At 40.0% G+C, this 12,168-nt stretch overlaps 3 protein-coding genes across 3 annotated transcripts; 2 read left to right on the plus strand and 1 right to left on the minus strand.

Annotated features, from left to right (window-relative positions):
• Positions 1-846: 846 nt before the first annotated feature.
• Positions 847-4,593, minus strand: LOC137831008 (CAAX amino terminal protease family protein). Its single transcript, XM_068638494.2, has 4 exons — positions 4,320-4,593; positions 4,065-4,226; positions 3,093-3,311; positions 847-1,225 (listed from the first exon to the last, which is right to left on the minus strand). Exons 1-4 carry the CDS (start codon positions 4,521-4,523, stop codon positions 884-886), a joined length of 927 nt encoding a protein of 308 aa, XP_068494595.2. The 5' UTR covers positions 4,524-4,593; the 3' UTR covers positions 847-883.
• A 1,393-nt stretch (positions 4,594-5,986) lies between these two features.
• On the plus strand, positions 5,987-6,656 carry LOC137835217 (transcription factor GTE12-like). The gene is made up of 2 exons (XM_068643614.2): positions 5,987-6,007; positions 6,237-6,656. The coding sequence occupies exons 1-2, from the start codon at positions 5,987-5,989 to the stop codon at positions 6,654-6,656; spliced, it is 441 nt and encodes a 146-aa protein (XP_068499715.2).
• Positions 6,657-11,626: 4,970 nt separating this feature from the next.
• On the plus strand, positions 11,627-11,956 carry LOC137835231 (uncharacterized). Its single transcript, XM_068643636.2, has one exon. The coding sequence runs from the start codon at positions 11,627-11,629 to the stop codon at positions 11,954-11,956; it is 330 nt and encodes a 109-aa protein (XP_068499737.2).
• The last annotated feature ends 212 nt before the right edge of the window (positions 11,957-12,168 follow it).

A 12,168-nucleotide genomic window follows, 5' to 3' on the forward strand; every position in this document is an offset into this window, starting at 1 on the left:
CCTCTACCTCTCGGTCTCCACAAAGTCCAAACTCGGATGGTACCTGCAGAAGGCACTCCGATGGTCAAGTCAGATTTAGTATTCGACACTCGGTGTTCTGAGTACTATATGATGACGTACTTAGTTCTTGGATTTTGTGCCTATTTATATGGTTGTCATGGACCCCTCTCTTATTGGGTTAGGTTAAGGGGTTGAATCATGTTTAGAGGTGCATTACCTAACTCTTGATTGCTGATTAACCTCTCTAATTCTGCTTAAATATAATTGGCTTTGTGGTGTCGGTCGACGTAATAACCGAATCTGAGACATGGTCTTGGTCGTGTGGGGCTACCAGTACAATAAGTAACTTATTTTCTTTTGATAAGGTTTTTTTTTTTAATTTTAGTTGAACATATTAAAAAACATTAAAAAATACCCTTAAATGAGTGTAATCAACTTGCTTCATTAGGCTAATGTAATATTTTAATGCTAAAAGTTTAAAATAATGGGGAAGAAGTATAAGAGGTAAAGAGACTAATAGCGTGTTTGTTTTTCCATTTGAAAGGTCTTAAACACGAATTTAATAGCTTCTTCCTTTCATGTTAAGGCTCCTCAGAAAGTGATAGACAGTGTATAAAAATATAAACTCATTCAATTTCATTAAATTTTAGGAGAATAATAGACGCTCTTGAAAGAAAGCATTTTGTAGACCCTTCACTTTCACATTTTTCCATATAACTTTTAACTTCAATGTTCATGATGATTAATAATATATTTTCTAAAGCAATAATTAATTTTAAACAGTTTATTTTGTAAAACGTCAAAGTAAAGTAGAATGAAGGGAATGGAATATTATTGGGACAAAAAGATAAGAAGTTTGCTGAATCATATTTGTAAATATAATTTAATAGAAATAAGATATTACTAGGGTCAAAGCATTGTACAAGGAATGTATAACAATGGAGGAACTCAAATTCCCAGTCCAAGAATAGGAGCATCCAAGTATACACCCAATGACGAACAATTGTAGAAAGTTCTGAGCAGATAAGTGAATGGCACTGAATATAGCTGAGCTTATGGCAACAGCTTGTTGGCCTTCCATGGTGGATGAAAGTGATGTCAAAAGAAATCCCCTATAAACAACTTCTTCCAAAAGGGGAATGACAATGCAATAAGCAACCACACAAGACACTCTTGAGATCCCACTGTTTACGAGCATTTCCTTCTGTATGGGGTTGCTCACAGGCTGCAGCCATTTGGTAAAAGTAAAGTTAAAGGAAAACACCACCATTTCATAACTTTCAGTTCATCTCAATTTGCTATATACAGACTTTAAAAAATTGCAAATTTTAGAATAACTACCACATAATCATGAGGTTTGGCTGGAAGGGATGAACGAAATGATAGTTCCATTCCATGGTTTGCAATAATAATGCTTTTATTAAGCATAAAAATGACACATTTCAACAGCTCACAAAGTTAAGTAGTAGTATGAGTGCTGGATACTTTCCACAACTGAATCAATCATTCAGACTGATATACGACGTCATAACCATTCACATTTGTTAGCTTTAACAGGGTGTGCAGCAACTTCTCTAACGTATTGAATTAAAATTATTGCACGCATTTTTCAGACATATACCACTTTTGGGGCTTTATGCCATTACCTAACTTCTAAGTCAGAAGCCAAACACAACAATTGTTTCTTGCTATCTATTTCCAAATTTGCCTTTACTCTCTTATTTCTTTAATTTCCCCTTTAGTCTTCCAATAAAGTAGTTAGTGGCATGAACTTGGAATTCTTTGTTTTCTCCTATAACCAAGTACGTATCATTTTTTTTTCTTTCAAAATGCTAGTTGATAGGAACCTGAATTTGTTTAAGAAAATTTGGAGATTACCAAATTACAACAGAGGGTAGACATTAAGAGTTCCTAAATATTCAAGACAGAAAAAGAAAAGACACCACATGTCATTCCAAAACAGGAGTGTCTGGTACAACTTCATAATGTGGGGTATTTTCCATGATTAGGAAGCAAAATCTTTTGAGACAAGGTTTATTAATTATACCTATTTACTACTATGAATGCTTGTAAAGAAAGATATTTATAGAGAGAAAGGAAAAAACATAATGATACCAGTTTCTGGGTCACACTACCTACAGCTGTAGTGGTATTGAACAAGACGGAGTTTGAAAGAAGATTCTTGATGCTTCCAACAATCTATTAGCATTGGTCTTACACAATTTTACGAAGATACAAGGCCTTGAAGGGACCTTGAGATGTCAAACTAACAAGTCACAGTTGGTGTAGCATAACACCTTGTGATTTGCAAAGGAGATCATGCTCCTCGAGGAAACTTAAATCCTGAGGATTCCCACCACTGTCTGGACACTCGAGAATAAACAACTTGGAAGAGAATTGGGTGCCTTGCGTTTGTAAATGTGCAACGAGAAACTAGGAAACCTTTTGGAAGCCTCAACACTTTTTTTTATCTGAGAATAATGCTTTCAGTGACTTGGTAAAATAAATAAAACTCTGAAGAACTCCAGCGGGAATTGTTGTATAACTTGGTTTCCCTTGACTTGGAATGGTAAAGAAGAACCTTCTTCCATCTTTTTCGATCCATCAAGCTATCAACACCTCTCATTAAATACTATATGTTCTGTTATCCACCATATCCTTTGGTTGTTGTTTACTCTTAGAAATTATTTCTTTGCAAAAACTACTCATTCCATAAAGCCTTAAAAACCTTTGGTTGTTGTTTACTCTTAGAAACTATTTCTTTGCAAAAACTACTCATTCCATGAAGCCTTAAAACCTTTGGTTGTTGTTTACTCGAAACTATTTCTTTGCAAAAACTACTCATTCCATAAAGCCATAAAACCTTTGGTTGTTGTTTACTCTTAGAAACTATTCCTTTGCAAAAACTACTCATTCCATAAAGTCTTAAAACCCGAATTAGTGAAACGGTGCTACTTATTGTTCTACTATGAGACCTATGCAAGCAGTAAAGACAATGCAAGGAGAACTATAACAAATGTGCAATCATATAGTTTATATTGCTTTTCTACATAAATGAAATGATATAACTGGGAAAAAATGTAATGACCAACCTTGGAGCCATATAATAAGTAAGCAAGTAGAGACGTTAAGAAAATCAGAAGAGCAAGAAACCCAAATCCCAGAGCTGATGACAGAAACCAGTTCCTGTAGCTCAATAAGTTGTTCTTTTTGAAGAAATTTGAAAACTTGTATTGTGGCTTAGCTGTGTGCTTCAACAAAACTAGAGCCCCACTAAGCTCGAGAATCTGAATGGTGAGAAGAGATAAGGCCTGCATCAGCGAGGGAAAATATATTGTTAAAATATCTGCTCAAAAGACATAACACTGTGAATCAATGAACCTAAACTCTGGCAGAATGTAAAGTCAGACCGTGAACTAAATCTAGAGATGAAGGACCATTTATAGTATATTGCACTGCCTTAGAACTTCTTCTAACATACTCACTGGACAAGTGAACATAAGAAAACGCCATTTTAAAAAGAAAGCTATTCCAAGCACAAGAAGACAGCAAAGTGCAAACCTTAGAAAAACAACTTCCAAATCAATCTTGCAGAAGTAAAAAACGAGTACTGTTGATATACCCTATTAAAGCAACAATAATAGTAAGAGTAAGTGCTTATGTGGAAATCAGTTCAGTTGAACAGGACGCCAATCCACCTCCTTGCATCCTCCTAGATTTACTCCTTTGGAAAGTGGAATTTTCCGTTTACAATGCTTCCAAAAAATTTCCAAGCACACCCTAAATCCTCTTCTCTATCTTTTGGTCATCAATCAATTCTTCTCATTCATTTATTGGGTGTTAGCGCTTTATTTCTTAGTAAGATAATGGTAACATACATTTGAAGTAGCAATTCTGTGATAAAACATTTGGAGTAATATTGTGCTGACAAGTTAACTTCTTAAAGAGACTAATTAAATAACAAAAATCTTTAGAGGATAGAAACAGTAACATCCTAATATTTGATGACATAGGGGTTTAATCAAATGATTTTGGGAAATAAATGAACAAATAACAAAAGTGACCTCAGTTTGTGGGTCAAGAACTGGTTGTCCATTGAAAAAGGCCACAACGGATAAGCCTCCAAAACTGAAAGGGATATGCAAAGCGAATAAATACAGTGCAAGATTGCTCCACACATTCCCACTCTCCCATGGGCTATCATCATCTTGCAAGGCTGAGAATCCCTGTAATTTGGAATAACAAAATGAATAATAATATTAGGTTCTTGATAACATCAGAATTAGATGACCTCGGAAAGATTCAGCAACATTTCATACCTGAGAAAATGGTGTTTCTTCTTCTTCCTTTTTGCAAAAGCTCTTAAAACTGTTGCGTTGGGAGGGAGTGCATCTCAACTGCAGTTTCGGTGAACATTTTTTGCTATAAACCGTGTTTGAAGGGTGAAAACAGTGAAAGGGTGTGCCCAAATCATCACCAAGAAATTTAGCATTAGCAGATGAACACCCCAGAACAAACAACATTTGACTCTTGAACTCAATCCTTAATTTATTTATCCTACGTTAGTGTTCCATGGGTACTACACAACTGCTTAAAATTTTAAATAGTGTTTTTATCATTATATTTACTTTGTAATTTAGTGGTATTATTATTTTGAAAATAAAGACGATTCATTTAAATTTCTTGACCTTATAAAAATAAATAGATTTACCATTCAGTCCAATATTCACACGGTCATCATATGTTGTAATATACATAATAATTAATTATATTATGATATGCACTATATTAAAATATAACATGAAAAAAATATATTAAAATAAAAAAAATAAAAATATACGATATGAATTTGTGACCATTAAATTAATTTTAAATATGTACTAATCGTAGTGTCCGTTATGTATATATGAATAAAAATAATATAATAATATTTGATATTAATATTAAATTTGTAATAAATTCTTTAAATTAATATTAAAATCTAAAGAAAATAAGTGATATTATTATCTTCCAAACTAAATCATTTTTTTTATATAAAATCATTATTAAAAAGAGTAAAATAATCAATTTGACCAGGGGTGGCAATCCGGGCTTGCCCATTTTGGGTTTGGCACGGTCCACCTCGCGTAGGAAGTGTGGGCTCATTTCACTGACCCGTACAGCATAAGAGGTAACCTCTGTGGGCCCGTCCGCACAAGAAAAATATATATGTTTTCAAAAATTAAAATTTCAATATGTAAAAAAAACTTATTCCTACTACTTAAATATTAAAATTTTATCCATGTTTCAATTCATTCAATTAAGATAAAAATATAAATTCAAGTATCAGGGTTGTTAGAAGGCTTGACTATAAATAATTAAAGTTTTGTTTTGCATCTATTTTTCCTATATATGTAAATGTATAAGAATATCAATGTTTTGCTACAAAATATTTTAATGAAGATAACTAATTTTTTAACTATCTTATTGAAATCTCTTCTTTATATTACTTTTTTTATTAACAAATTTTAAATATAAGACTTTACTTAAAACTAAATCCACTGTCACCCTTCATACTAATTTCATGGCTCAACTAAATGTTTGGTCTTGGGTAACCTCTAAAGTCCTTTCTGCAAGTTTTTCCATTTGAGCTCAAATACAGTTTGAGCTCAAACTGTATTTGTTCTAGTAAGAATTTAGTGGTAAACTTTTGGGAGGAAGGATTGTTCGTTTTTTAGCGATGTTGTACATGTGTTGCATCACCCCTAAAGTGGTTCTTATTTTTTTTATTGTTGATAAAAAAAACTAACTCCTTTAAACGATTAAAATAAAATATTATTTTTTCAGTACATTAAATTCAATTTTTTTTCAAATAAAATAAAATAAATGTCACACTACAATAATGGATGAATGAGTATACTTTTTTTTTTACAATTTTTTATTTATTTATGCGGGACAGTGGGCCAACCTGCCCTGCCCCGTTGTTGGCCCGCGTGGGTTGTGAGTTATGTCGGACGGGCTTAAGCGGGTTAGCAGGCTAGATTAGTGAGTCTGCCCCGCATTGCCATCCCTAAATTTGACTATTGTTTAATATATATTGGTTTAAATAACAAGTTTGGTCTTCTAAGTCATATTTTTCTTTCTATTCTTTTTTTCTTCTTTCATTTTCTACTCAACAATGGGAGAATTAGAACAATCTTGCAAGAAGCTGATCATACAAATTTATTCTTCATGTCCTTGAAAGTGTATGTGAATAGAAGAATAAGAAGGGATATTATGCAAAAGCAATATGGGTTAATACAAAAAATCCATTAGAATTCGGTGCCAATAATCAAGAAATTAGGTACAAGGAGTGTGATAAGAGTAAGAAGAGTTGGGCAATGTTGAAGCATTTAATGGTTGGAAGAGATGCATGGATTTTCAAAAAGAGTGATCTTGGTGACCATAAGAACATGAAAAAGAAGACAATGACTTTACAGGATATTGAATCAAAGCTAAAAAGATTGGAGTACTCAAAAGTTGATGAGTTTGCTGATGACATGATGAGTGTCTTCTCTTATCCCTTGGGTTATCCTCCAAGAAGTGAGATACACAAAATTGCAACAAGAATTACTCAAACTTTTGAGCTCACTTGGAAAACCATGAAGAAAAGGCAGATAGTTGATGAAAATCCTTAATCATAAAAGATTTTTGTAAAAACTTTGGAACTTTGTTATATTGGCTACTTTGTAATTTTGGCTACTTAGGATTTGATCATAGATTCAATTTTAGTGATCTTATTATTCTTTATCTTTGTGTTTTTAGTCAACATCAATCACAAGTAAATAGAGAGTTATAAACTTCTACCAAAATACTTCTTGTAAGGTTGTTTACTTCTTGAAAATCCTCTTGCAAATATAACAATTTGTTAATATATTTTTCTAACCCAAAATCAAAAACACTATAATATATGTACCGACCAGTCCTCGGTCATCAACGCCAGTGAAAGACCTCAGACATCGGCGCCAGAGAAAAACATCAGACATCGAACATCGGTGTCTGATATAAGAGAAAGGCCTAAGTCACGAGGGATCCATGTGTGCGAGGTGTATAGTGCATTCGGGCGCGACACAAGCAAGTAGCCCTTGGAAGCGCTAAGGCCCGTTAGGGTTAGGGTTTCCAAGGGTAGACTGCATGCATGACACGTGAATACTTAGGGCACCCATAAAACAGATGGCTCCGCAACATTGGTGCATGAGTTGGTACCTTGGCTGCCATTTTGTTAGTCGTTGCACTCCAGTAAAAGTCTTATGTGCTAGATTACGTTAAGATTGTGTAATAGTGGTGCAAGGACGTTCTCCCAGGAACCCTAAATATGGGTAAGAAAATAGAAGTAAACCCTAGCCACAACCTATATAAAGGGTGGTAAGAACCCTAGTAAGGTACACCGTTTCTAAGACTAAAACTACTTTATTCACTTACTTTTTCTTTGCCCCAGTATTGACTTGAGCGTCAGAGTACAAACGGCCGCCAAAGTGCTCTTTTGTCTTTGCAAGTGAGAAGTTCTTCAACCCAAGGAAGTTCGATTCTCAGATGGAGATAGGCGGGCTAGAGACTTTCGTTCAACCGACAATCGAGTCAACCGACGAGAACATTTGGCGCCCACCGTGGGGCCCGATAAAACTAGGTCCCAAATCGTGTTAGAAGCCTACCAGCAATATGAGGAGTACGAGGCAAGGATCTGTTGCGCCCTCAGGAGGAGGCAATGTCTCCATGCAACAACTCATGGAGACCATACGCGCCCTTCAGGAGGCGGTAGCAGCGTCTAGAGTCGACTAGGATCGTTTCCAAGTTGATCTAGCCAGACCGCAAGCAAACAACGAAGAGCTGCGCATAACCAATGAGGAACTGCGCAAAAATTTGCAGAATGTAGGGGAGCGAACTATGATACCAGGCACGTCCATGAGTCTGAAGGTCACCTTCACAGGTGTAGAGGATCTGGAGGCTCACCTCACAGCGTTCCACACCCAGATGATGCTGTCAGGAGGTTCTGATGATGTGTACTGCAAGCTATTTATGAGCACGTTGGCAGGCGCAGCGTTGGACTGGTTCGTCAGTCTCCCTGATGGACACATCACTTCATTCGACCAATTCTCAATGTTGTTAAGAGAATAGTACCTTGTCAACAAGGCTCCCCCTTCAATCTCTTACAATGTCTTTGACATAAAGCAATACCAGGGAGAGTCCTTGAAAGAGTTCTTAAACAGGTTTGGGGTCCAAGTGGTGAGGCTAAACACCAAGGATGAAGCCATGACAGTGCACACCTTCACCAAAGGAGTGCTACCAAGGCCCTTCAGCGACTCATTGATTAGATGTTGCCCGAAGACGTTCTGCGAGATCAGGCGTCGAGTTATGGTGCACATTGTCGTAGAAGATAGGGTCACAAAAAAACGCAGTAGCGTTGGCCCTGTCCGACCTCGAGCGACTGGTCGACCTCAGCCCATGAGAGTGCATGAGGCAACGACAGAAGGCCTCGGGGAAGCAGCAACCCTACGAGACCAGGAAGCCTCAGACTAGGGCACGCACAAGGGAGGACGCGCCCCCCAGGCATAATTTTCTAGTAGAGTTGAGGGAGTTGATCGCTATTCCTAACATAGCGGAAAAATTGAAGGCACCCCAAAAGACTGACAAAAAGTTGGGGCCCAGCAAGAACGCTTGGTGCGAATTCCACCAAGCCTATGGCCACGCCATACGAAACTGCTTGTCACTTGGGTACCAGTTGGACGAGCTAGTGAAGAGCGGCTTCTTGAAGGACTACCTCCAAGAGCCGCAGGGGGCTCAGGCGTCAGCAACCTTGGGAGGTGATCAAGGGCACAAGGTGCCCATTCATGATGAGATCAACACCATATCTGGAGGGTTCTCAAGAGGAGGTTGCACCGCCTCCCAGCGAAAGAAGTATGCGCGAGAGTTGATGGCAGTATAAGTACAGGAGGCAGATCAGATTCCTGATGTCGACCTCGTCTTCACCAAGGCCGACCGCCAGGACGTCGTTCCGCATGACAATGATCCGGTGGTGATTTCGGTAGTGACAGTAGGGAGGAGGGTGCATCGCGTCCTCGTGGACCAGAAAGTTCGACCGATGTGATGTTCTGGTCGACCTTCAATAAGCTGCAGTTGCCTCCAGACTAGTTCAAACCTTATACTGGTTGCTTGTATGGTTTCACTGGAGACCAGGTAGAAGTGCGTGGACACATAGAGCTGAGGATGACCTTCACAGATGGCACAACTTCACGCACTACAAACATCAAGTATCTCGTTGTTAACGCTCCATCAACCTACAATATACTTTTGGGTAGACCTACTTTAAACAGGATTAGAGTGGTGGCCTCTACGAGGCACATGAAGATGAAGTTGCCTTCCCTTGAGGGTACGGTGATCACTATCAAGTCTGATCAGAAGGAGGCTAAGAAGTGCTACGAGAATAGCCTCAAGACGAAGATAGGAGTGTTCGTTGTTACCACCCAACCTCTAAGGGAAGAAGGGGTCACCCGCGTAGAGATCGCCCGAGAGAGTCGGCCCGAACCTACAGATGAGGTGTTGGAGAGGGAGATCAGTGGAAAGAGGTTCAAGCTTGGCAAGTCTTTAGGCCAAGAGACACAAAACCAGATTGCCGAAGTGATAGCGCGACACCTGGATGCTTTTGCATGGTCTGCCTCAGACATGCCTGGCATAGATCCTGACTTCTTGTGTCATTGTCTCACCATGGATCCACAAGTTCGACCTGTTCGCCAGAGAAGAAGAAAGTTCAATGACGAGAGGCGACAGGTCGTCAGAGAAGAGACACAGAAGCTACTAAGCGCTGGCCACATTAGGGAGATTTAGTACCCTGAGTGGCTGGCGAACGTGGTGTTGGTGAAGAAGGCTAGTGGAAAGTGGAGAATGTGCGTCGACTTTACAGACCTCAACAAGGCATGTCCGAAGGACTCCTACCCGCTGCCCAATATTGATGCTTTGGTAGACAGTGCATCTGATTGCATACTACTCAGCTTTCTAGACGCCTTTTTCGGTTACAACCAGATCAGGATGCACCCCAGGGACGAGTGCAAGACAACGTTCATGACACAGTTGTCTTGTTATTGTTATAAGGTGATGCCCTTTGGGCTTAAGAATGCCGATGCGACCTACCAGAGACTGATGAACATAGTACTAGTGCCCATGATAGGACTAAATGTCCAAACATATGTGGATGACATGGTGGTCACCTCCCAGCAGAGGGAGCAACATGTAGCAGATTTAGAAGAGCTATTCACCACAATAGGCAAGTACAGGTTGAAGCTGAACCCTGAGAAGTGTGTGTTCGGGGTAAAAGCAGGCAAGTTCTTAGGGTTCATACTCACCGAGCGTGGGATAGAGGCGAATCCTGAGAAGTGCGTTGCGATCATAGCAATGAGGAACTCGATCTTAGTAAAGGAGGTGCAGCAGTTGACAGGGCGCATGGCCGCTTTGTCCAGATTCGTGTTAGCAGGGGGAGATAAGGGACATCCCTATTTCTAGTCTCTGAAGAGGAAAAGCAGGTTCGTATGGACCAGGGAGTGTGAAGAGGCGTTCCTCAAGCTGAAGGAGTACACCAGTCCACCAGTGTTATGCAAGCCACATCTAGGTACTCCACTTCGTCTGTACTTCGCAATTACAGAACGGGCGATCAGTTCGGTCCTTGTGCAAGAGCAGGACCAGGTGCAGAAGCCAATCTAATTTGTTAGCAAAGTATTGCAGGGGCCTGAGGTGAGATACCAGGCCATAGAGAAAGCAGCCCTGTCAGTAGTATTCTCAGCGCGGAGACTACGCCACTACTTCCAGAGCTTTACAATGATAGTGATGACAAACCTTCCCATTCGCAAGGTCTTATAGAAGTCGGATGTTGCAGGAAGGATGGAGTATTGGGCAATAGAGCTATCAAAGTTCGATGTGCAGTATGAGCCCAAACCCTATTAAAGGCCAAACTTATGTTGACTTCATGGTAGAGCTCTCTTTGGCAGCCACGCACCAAGAAGAAGTAGGTTTTAGATGGGTACTCCTTGTAGACGGTTCCTCCAACCAACAGGGTAGTGGGGCTGGCGTCATCTTGGAAGGGCCAAATGGGCTATTGATTGAGCAGGCCCTGCGGTTCGCTTTCAAAGCCAGTAACAACTAGGCAAAATATGAGGCCCTGATCGCTGGAATGATGTCGGCTAAGGAGATGGGTGTGAAAGGTTTGTTGGCAAAGAGTGACTCCTTGTTAGTCACAGGTCATGTCACAGGAGAATATCAGGCTAAAGACCCTCAGATGGACGCATACCTAGAGTACGTCTAGGTTCTGAGGGAGACGTTTGATGTGTTCAAATTAGTACATGTGCCCAGAGAACAGAATGCCCGAGCTGACTTGCTAGCAAAGCTCGCCAGTTCAGGCAATGGGGGCAGAAAGAGGACAGTCATTCAGGAGATCCTGAGGACACCTCGAACTGCCGCAGATAATACAGCAGAAGTCGAACAGATTAGCACTTCGGAAGGGGTGAAGAGGAGTCATCGGTCGTTGACTCAGGAGACATTAAAGACGCTCAGAATAAGCACGTATCCAGTTTCTAGGGAGAAGTCGTTGCAGGTTTGCCTAGTCGAAGAGGGCAAAACCTGGATGACACCTTACAAGCGCTACTTGGTTGATGAGATACTCCCGCTAGAGCCTACAAAGGCTAGGAAAATGAAGAAAAATTCGAGCAAGTACACCTTGATCGATGGAAAGTTGTTTAGACATGGGTTCACTCACCCTATCCAGGTATGTGTAAGTGGTGAGCAGTGCACGCGCATCATGGCAGAACTCCATAAAGGGATATGTGGGAGCCACATCAATGGCCGAGCTCTCTCGTCGAAGGCCATTCGTGCAGGATATTATTGGCCAACCATGAGGGAAGATTGCACAGGGTATGCACAGCAGTGCAAGAAGTGCCAGCAACATGCTAACTAGCACAAGGTGCCTCTAGAAGAACTCAGATCGATCTATAGCCCATGGCCATTTCACACTTGGGGGATCGAAATTTTGGGGCCTTTCCCTTTAGCGGTGCGGCAGATGAAGTACCTCGTGGTAGCCATAGAATATGTTCTCGCCGGTTGACTCGCTCGCTGGTTGACTCAAACGGCAGTCCCTGGCCTTCCTATCTCCGCCTGAGAATCAAACTT

Source organism: Phaseolus vulgaris, chromosome 11 (genome assembly GCF_051622355.1).
Source record: "Phaseolus vulgaris cultivar YP4 chromosome 11, ASM5162235v1, whole genome shotgun sequence".
NCBI classification, from domain to species: Eukaryota; Viridiplantae; Streptophyta; class Magnoliopsida; order Fabales; family Fabaceae; genus Phaseolus; species Phaseolus vulgaris.

Coding starts and splice junctions, on each gene's coding strand:
- LOC137831008 (XM_068638494.2), bottom strand. CDS start 4,523: ATGTTGTTTGTTCTGGGGTGTTCATCTGCTAATGCTAAATTTCTTGGT. Junction 4,227..4,319: donor AAGAAACACCATTTTCTCAG/GTATGAAATGTT, acceptor TCCAAATTACAG/GGATTCTCAGCCTTGCAAGA. Junction 1,226..3,092: donor ACTTATTATATGGCTCCAAG/GTTGGTCATTAC, acceptor AAATGGCTGCAG/CCTGTGAGCAACCCCATACA.
- LOC137835217 (XM_068643614.2), top strand. CDS start 5,987: ATGTCGGACGGGCTTAAGCGG. Junction 6,008..6,236: donor TGTCGGACGGGCTTAAGCGG/GTTAGCAGGCTA, acceptor GTATGTGAATAG/AAGAATAAGAAGGGATATTA.
- LOC137835231 (XM_068643636.2), top strand. CDS start 11,627: ATGACACCTTACAAGCGCTACTTGGTTGATGAGATACTCCCGCTAGAG.